The sequence below is a fragment of the Medicago sativa genome, chromosome 8 (genome assembly GCF_051527215.1).
Source record: "Medicago sativa cultivar Bolivia chromosome 8, Bolivia_mono, whole genome shotgun sequence".
In the NCBI taxonomy this organism is placed as follows: Eukaryota; Viridiplantae; Streptophyta; class Magnoliopsida; order Fabales; family Fabaceae; genus Medicago; species Medicago sativa.
The window spans coordinates 55,148,339-55,156,080 of NC_140756.1; the positions used below are offsets into that span (position 1 = coordinate 55,148,339).

General features: G+C 30.4%; 1 protein-coding gene across 1 annotated transcript; it reads right to left on the reverse strand.

The window, feature by feature from the left end:
• Positions 1 to 265: 265 nt before the first annotated feature.
• Positions 266 to 7,742, reverse strand: LOC146899644 (protein NRT1/ PTR FAMILY 4.6-like). Its single transcript, XM_085739218.1, has 5 exons — positions 7,693 to 7,742; positions 7,451 to 7,559; positions 7,000 to 7,217; positions 1,967 to 2,398; positions 266 to 1,321 (listed from the first exon to the last, which is right to left on the reverse strand). Exons 1-5 carry the CDS (start codon positions 7,693 to 7,695, stop codon positions 344 to 346), a joined length of 1,740 nt encoding a protein of 579 aa, XP_085595344.1. The 5' UTR covers positions 7,696 to 7,742; the 3' UTR covers positions 266 to 343.

A 7,742-nucleotide genomic window follows, 5' to 3' on the forward strand; every position in this document is an offset into this window, starting at 1 on the left:
CCACAGTACCCGTTATAGTGAGAGAATCATCGGAAAGTTGCAAAATTTATGGTTATGAGATCGCAGCAACCGTTTTATTTGTTAACTTGTGGTCAATGGGTAGGGACCCCATATTGTGGGAAAACCCACTCGAGTTCAGGCCAGAGAGGTTTATGAGTGAAAAAAATAACAAGTTCGATATGAGGGGACAAAATTTCCAACTTATGCCATTTGATTGCTAATCCTCTTGATATGAAAATTACAACCAAAACTGACTTAGACAAAATTTTGAACAACTTAAAAAAGTACTTATTATTTAGCACCGTTTGAAAATTTTGATTTTTACATTCTAAATTTCCATTCATCAGTGGTGGTTTCCTGTTCCTCTATACTTGTACCTAATTGCCCAAAACAAGTAATGCAGAAAATTCAAGCCAGTAAGCACACACATAAGCCAATAAAACCTCTCTAAATGATAATGGTTAAGGTTAGAACCAGATAACCAAGGTTTATGAGAGGAATTACCAGTAACACTATTAACTATTGATATAATCACTGAACTTAAGTAATAACCTAAAGCCAATGAAGCCCAAGTAAGTGATGTAGCCCAAGATCTCATTTTAATTGGTGCTTCTGTGAAGAAAAATTCCAACAAACCAGCCATAGTGAAAAGATCAGCTGAACCAAGAAACAAGTACTGAAATGCAATCCAAAAGAATGTTATTGGTATTGGTTTTGTTGCATCATCTAATAGTCCATGATTTGTTGCTACCCTTTTTCTTTTCACTTCAACTATAGCTGCAACTGCCATTGCAATTATAGATAGGACTAATCCAATTCCAATTCTTTGGAGATGAGTTATTCCCATTTCGGATTTTGTGTATTTTCTTGCAAAGGGTATAATTATGTGATCATAAATTGGTGCTAGGATCATTATGAAAAGTACTGGGAAAATTGGTAATGAGGCTGGTGGTACTTTTAATGAACCGAATTTCGTGTTCATTGTCGCGGCTTGTTCGACTGAGAATGTTGATAGTTGAGCTAAGCAACAGTTGAGGACGATTGTGCAGGCGAAGATTGGGAGAATTTTTAAGACTATTTTTACGTCTTCGAGTTCTTCGACTGAGCATTTTATTTTTTCGTTTTCGATCGCACTGTTGAGGAATCTTAGTGTGTCTGTTGGGGATTGAGTTTCCTTTATTTGTTTGGATGTTTCTCCTTCCTCTTTTGGTTTTCTAACATTGTTTGAATTTGTATTTGTAGGGCTTGATGTCGTGTTTACCACAGCACTACTGCTGGAATTTTTGTAGATGCAGTTGTTCATTGTAGCAGCAACCAAAACCTGCTCATTCAATAAACATAGGTTACATTAGTTAAGGATGTCTCATTTTATTTGATGATTAAGGTAATGCATTGTATACATGGAACTTCATAAAAAAAAAATAATCATTAATGATACTGTTTTCCAAGACAAAATTATCTTGTCTTTTCTCTTTTACTAAAATGATCACATTGGCATAATCATAATGTGTCAGTGTAATGTCGCCAAACTCGCCTCGTGCAATTCAATAAGGAAATTGAGATATTAATGAAAAAAATAATATACCATTTTGATATTTTAACATGAAAATTAATTTAAAACAAACTTATATTACAAATTGAACAAGTTAAAATCAATATTTTAAAAACTGAATCGTAAATCGAACCAACAATTGAACTAAATAACTAATAAATAAATAAATAAGTAAAAAATAGTTAAAAATGCAAAAACTAAAATTCAGTTGAACCAATCGTGGTTCAAGTTCAACCAATTTAATTTGGTTTAACCATTCCGTAGTATAACTAAAATCAAACCAATAGACAAATTTGTTAGTTTTCAGTTAAACCGGTTAGTTAGTTCAGTTCGGTTTTTAAAATATTGGTTAAATTGAAATAAAAGGGAAATTAAATACCAACTAATAATTATAGAGCATGAGGTGTTGTTTACCTTAAAAATGGTAGTAAGAGGACTTCCAGTAGGAATCTTATTCCTATATTTAGTAGAACCAGCCAAGAACACAGGAATAGAAACAAATATGCTAATAGTAGCAATTCCAAAACCCCATTTCCACCCAATATTATCTTCAATCCACACAACAAAAGTAACTGCAATAAGTGCACCACATGCTAAGCTAAAGATGAAGTAGTTAAAGAAGGTTGATCTATTCTTCCTTCCAGATACATTGTCCTCATCAAGTTGCTCAGCACCATGTGGTGCCAATGATCCCTTAATTCCTCCAACTCCAAGTGCAACTAGGTATAGTCCACCATACAACATTAATGCTTTTGCACCTTGAACTTCATGGCATACACTTGTTGGGTCACATGATGGTGGCTGAAGTGAAGATACACTTGCTTGTGTTGTGAGTACAATTAGTCCCTGCACATGTTCCAAAATCCCTTAGTACAAGTTTAAGAATTGTTCTATATATTTCCTCTGGTCGCATTTATAAACAAATATTACTTTTTTAAATTTATTGAATGAGTGATTTATTTTACTATAATATAGTCTAGATATATCACGCTTATAAATATGATCGGAGAAAGTATTACCGTGCTACCACAAACATTAACGTGAAAGCGATTTAAAACATTCACCAAGATTCTCATGTGACATTGCAATGCATGTGTACACATTAATTAATGTTGTACTAGCAACATTGAACCTTATTAGGCCACTGTTTTTTCGCCAACAAGTGAATATCACATCATCATTTTTTTTTTGAAAATCAAATATCACATCATCAAAGTACCAATTGTCTTGTACCATTCCTAAAATGCGATCGTATAAAGACACGTCCACATCTTTAGATAAAGGAATAAGCACTAAAAATGACTACCATTTATTGTATTCTACTATCAAGTACAAGTACTACTAAGGAAAGGATACCTCATTGTTTATTTTGGGCCTTTAAGTATGGCATATTTTTTCAGAATGGAACATGTACTAATCACAAATTAAGCATGAAATTTTAAAGCTTATTTATAAAAAATCTAACACGAAAAAAAATCCATTTGTAATCTAGAACATCCAATTGTGAAGTGGTTATTTCTTAGCATGTCTTTCTCGTTTTTTTTTTCATAACATTCACGCCCATGAGGCATGTCATGAATCATGAAACTTCTTTTGGGAAACCTAAAACTAGGGGTAATGTTTTATTCGAATAAATAAACTAGGGGTCCTTATTTTGGGTTGTTTGATTCCAAAAATCTTGTTTGCGTTAACCTTTAGGAGTAGATCTTAACTTTACTATAATTAATACTCCCTCCGTCCTGGAATATCTGACCCATTTACTAAAAAAAAGTGTCCCAAAATAACTGAGTCATTTCAATTTTCAATACAACTTTCATCATTCCCAATACAATATAACTCTAATTAATACTACTTTCATCATTCCCAATTCAATATATTCCACTTTCCTCTTTATTTATACATTTTTCTTAATTTGTGTGAAAAACCAAACTGACTCAGATATTCCGGGACGGAGGGAGTATAATTAGTGTAATCATAACTAATTAAGTTAACGGTTCTGATCAAAAGAAACTAGAGTAACGTTAAAGCAAAAAGTAGGTATAAAATTAACAACAAAGTTAGAAGTTCATTTTTAATGAAGTAAAAAGAACCGGCTAAATCTAATTGAGATATTATTATTTTTCCTAGGCATAGCCCATTCTATGTGGCTGGTTAGCTAGATCTTGTACAGATATTCAACAACAACTTTGATCACATTCATATTATGATACTTAGAATATAATATATTTTAAGATAATTTTTTTAAATACCTTTTAGATCACGAAATAATTTTTCCCAAAATTATACGATAAAGGTTAAAATAACTTTTCTATAATTTTGATCCCAATCAGTTTTAAGTTTAACTACTTTAATTTCATAATATGATTGTCTTACTTTGCTTTGATGTTATGATGGTCAAAGCATGACACAAATTTTTGAAAATTAGAGTATGTTATGATGGTCAAAGCATATCTACTTTAATTTCATAAATTACTAGAGTAGGAAATCTGGACCATATTATGTATAGCTAAGCTAAGCCTACTCTATAGCAATGGTTTTTGAAAGGCAAAACTACGTGTACTCAAAAGACAACATACAAATGTTGCTTTCGAAGTTAAAAAATATATGGCAGAACGAAGTTTCTAGTCCACTTGTGCAGTGGCACGGAAATATAGGGTCCTAGGTATTCTCGAGGAAACTAAATACGTATGCATGAATTGTAAATAATGTGGGGGTTCTCTCCTACATATTTTAAATTCATTCTCTAAAGTCTTACCTTCTTTCATTTTCACTTATACGACATACCAACATAAACAACAAATTACTACTATAGTATATAGGAAAAAAGAAAAATGCCCCACTTAAAATTATTGTGATTTTGTCTCATATACTCTTTGTATAGCCACTTTCGTTTGTCTTTGTTATTTTAGGAGTTCAAAGTTAACATTATCTATAGTGTGATTAGCAGACATAAATAAAGCTACCTATATGCTTTTCGTTTTCTTTATTTGTTTTTCTTTTTTCAACTTTCGCTTTTGCATTCACGGCCTAAAAATGGGGTAATTTTTTTCATACATGATTCAATGAACATACTCTCTCTCCAATGAAAATTTAGTTAACAAAAATTGATAGATCATTTCAAAATTTGGACATGATTTATCATTGTTTGGGACCAAACTTTCTTTTATATATAGGATCGAAGGGAATATTAATAAAAAACATAATTTATATCTCTCAAAAGTATGTTTTATATAAATTATGTGGTTAAAAAATAGACTTAAAAAAATATACATTTTATAGAAAATGTAGGGTGGAAAGTATCCCCTGAAAATGTTGTTGAATTTTCGAAACAAATGTAATTTGAAAATTATGAACTCGATTTGCTAAGATTCATGCATTGAATGAGATAAAATTTGAATATAAATTTATAAGTGGCTGACGGCAATTATCATCTTATAAGCCCTTTTGTAGGGGTTGAGTAAGACCTGACCCAAAATTTGAGATAATATCAGAGTTTATATTTAAGATATGTTTTATTATCATATTACCCACTATCGACTTAATCAAATTGGGCTTCAAACGTCAAGTTCAGAGCCTGTGGAGTGTGCTAAGAGTCTAACAATGGACATACATATAAATTTATAATTAAGTGGATACAATCCTCACAACTTACAAGTCAATTTCGTAGGATTGAATTAGACGCGATTCAAATGCTAAAAATTTCGGTTACAATTTAGGAGTTGTTATATTACCGTAAAAAAAATATAGACTTCATGAACTCAATCACTTGAAATTTATGTACATTTTAGTTTCCATTATTTAATTTAATAATCTATTTTTGTATGAAAAAAATAATATGTTGATTCCTGACTTAGCGAGGCTGGTATCTTATTAGTGGGTGGGCGTTCGCTCATGCAATTCATGAGGTTTTGGAAGACCAAGTGGGAAGAACCAATACATCAAAAAAGAAAAAGATTCACAAAGGGATAGATAAGACAGTTTTATTTCTTTTCTTTAAAGAAAATATCATTGACATCTTTTCAATTATTTTTTTCTAGGATTTATATTGGTTGCACCATTTGATGCAACCCCACCTTGCAAGTTGTGTTTTGCAACTTGAAATTGACTCAGATTCTGGTTATGACATTATGGGTTTGAAAGACACCTTTTTCTTTGAAAAACCCGCAATATTAAATTATATCATAAAACAGCCCTTCTATTTTGTAATATTAAATTATATCATAAAACACCCCTTCTATTTTGTAATATTAAATTATATCATAAAACAGCTCTTCTATTTTGTAAAAAAGCATGATTTTTTTTATTGAAATAAACGTGGAAGGAGATAAGTGTAACTTCTCTTACAAATAAAATAGTGAGTGTTTATTTTTTTATTTAAAGTTAAATAAAAGATATATCTTTACCTCTACCACAAAAAAAAAAGATATATATTTAGAGGAGATAGATTTAACTTCTCCTTAAATTTCATTATATAATTAAATTAATTGTTGAAGAAAAAATAAAAATAAAATAATGAAAACTTAAAGGATCACAAAATTAAAAGTGTTTGACTTTGACCAACTTAAAAAAATTCCTATATTTATCTTTTTTGCGACGATAAAAATATAATAAGATTACATCTTAATCCAAGACAAAATAAATAAATTTTGTCTTTTGCCTCGGTAAGAAAAAATATCTGTATTTTGTTTTTTTGCCTCAGACAAAATATATTTTTCTGTTTGTTGACGGTAGATAATCACCACTGTAAAACTAGAACTCTCTCAACGTAATTTTTTAAACATGTTAATGTGTAAAGAAAAGAAAATATGAGACTTAATCACTTTAATCACTCTTATCTGTAATAATTTGATCAGATATAAGCTTTGTCATACTCCACTAAAAATCTCTTAAAACAAATAGTCTTGGTCAAATTTAATCTCTTCTTCATACACACGCAGAAATACACAAACAAATATAGACACCGTCTCTATTAAGCAATCGTATAAATAACATGATGAAGTGAAATAAATAATTAGTTTAAATATATTTTCGAAGCATGCAAATATAATATTTGTAGTTTCTAGTTCTTATAAATTCATGTTTTTATTTTATTTTATTTTAGTACTTATGAATATACCACTTTTTGTTTTTAGTTTTTCGTATTTTGTTTTAGTCCTTATGAAATTTTGTTCGTATTGAATTTTTTTTCTCGTAATATGTATAATATTTTATACCTTTAAATAAAAACTAAATTGAATATTATCCGTACTAAAATGAAACACCAAAGGATTAAAAACTTAGAAAAATTACCGGAAATAAAATCACATTGAAACCTAAATAATAAATGCAAAAATAGGCTGCTTGAAGAAGACTAAAGTAAATTGAGATAAAAGTCTCATGACATTCACATGTGATCCCACACATAAAAAAAAAGAGAGATGAAGAAAAGTAAGAAGTAAGGTTCATACCAGGAACTCAATAACTGCACTTATCAGGTAGATGTGATAAGTTGTGAAAAATGCATCAGATAAAAAACCACCAAGCAAAGCAAGAAGAAAAGCCGTTCCCATGAAATTTGTGACATTGTTTGCAGATTTTGATGGTGAAAAGTGCATATATTTCCTTAGATATAACACCAAGTTGCTTGCATTTGCTAGAAATGCAAGATTCTCTAACACCTCCACCACTGCACAAAAACATAAAAAAATATTATTGATTAATTAGTTATATCCATCTCCAAAAGTAAATTAAATCAAACAATCTGGGCTGGTGAAATATAATTGTAAATGTAATCTATTTATGAAATTAATTGAATTATGATATTCGTCGGGTTAGAGTATCCGTTGTACTCGCGGTTGATATTTTTCATAAAGAAAGAAACAATTTATGAGTGATGAAAGAGATAAAATTGAGACATACCCAAAACAAAGGAGGCTGCAAGCATGCCACCATGTCTGCCTCTGTGGGCAGGTCTGTTCCTCCAGTCCACATAGCCAATCCATCTTGTCCCTTGTTGTTGTTCAAGTTCCTGCAAAAAAAGTTTGAAAATTCAGTTTTTAATTAATGAAGCATTGATGATAAATATTTTGAGAATAATGATATAAGAAGAAAAAAAAAAGATTAAGGAATATGGTTGTGTAAAGAAGAAATTTGTTACTCACCATCTCTCTGTCTCTTTGGGTTTGGATCTGGAGAGAGAGATTTATGAGGT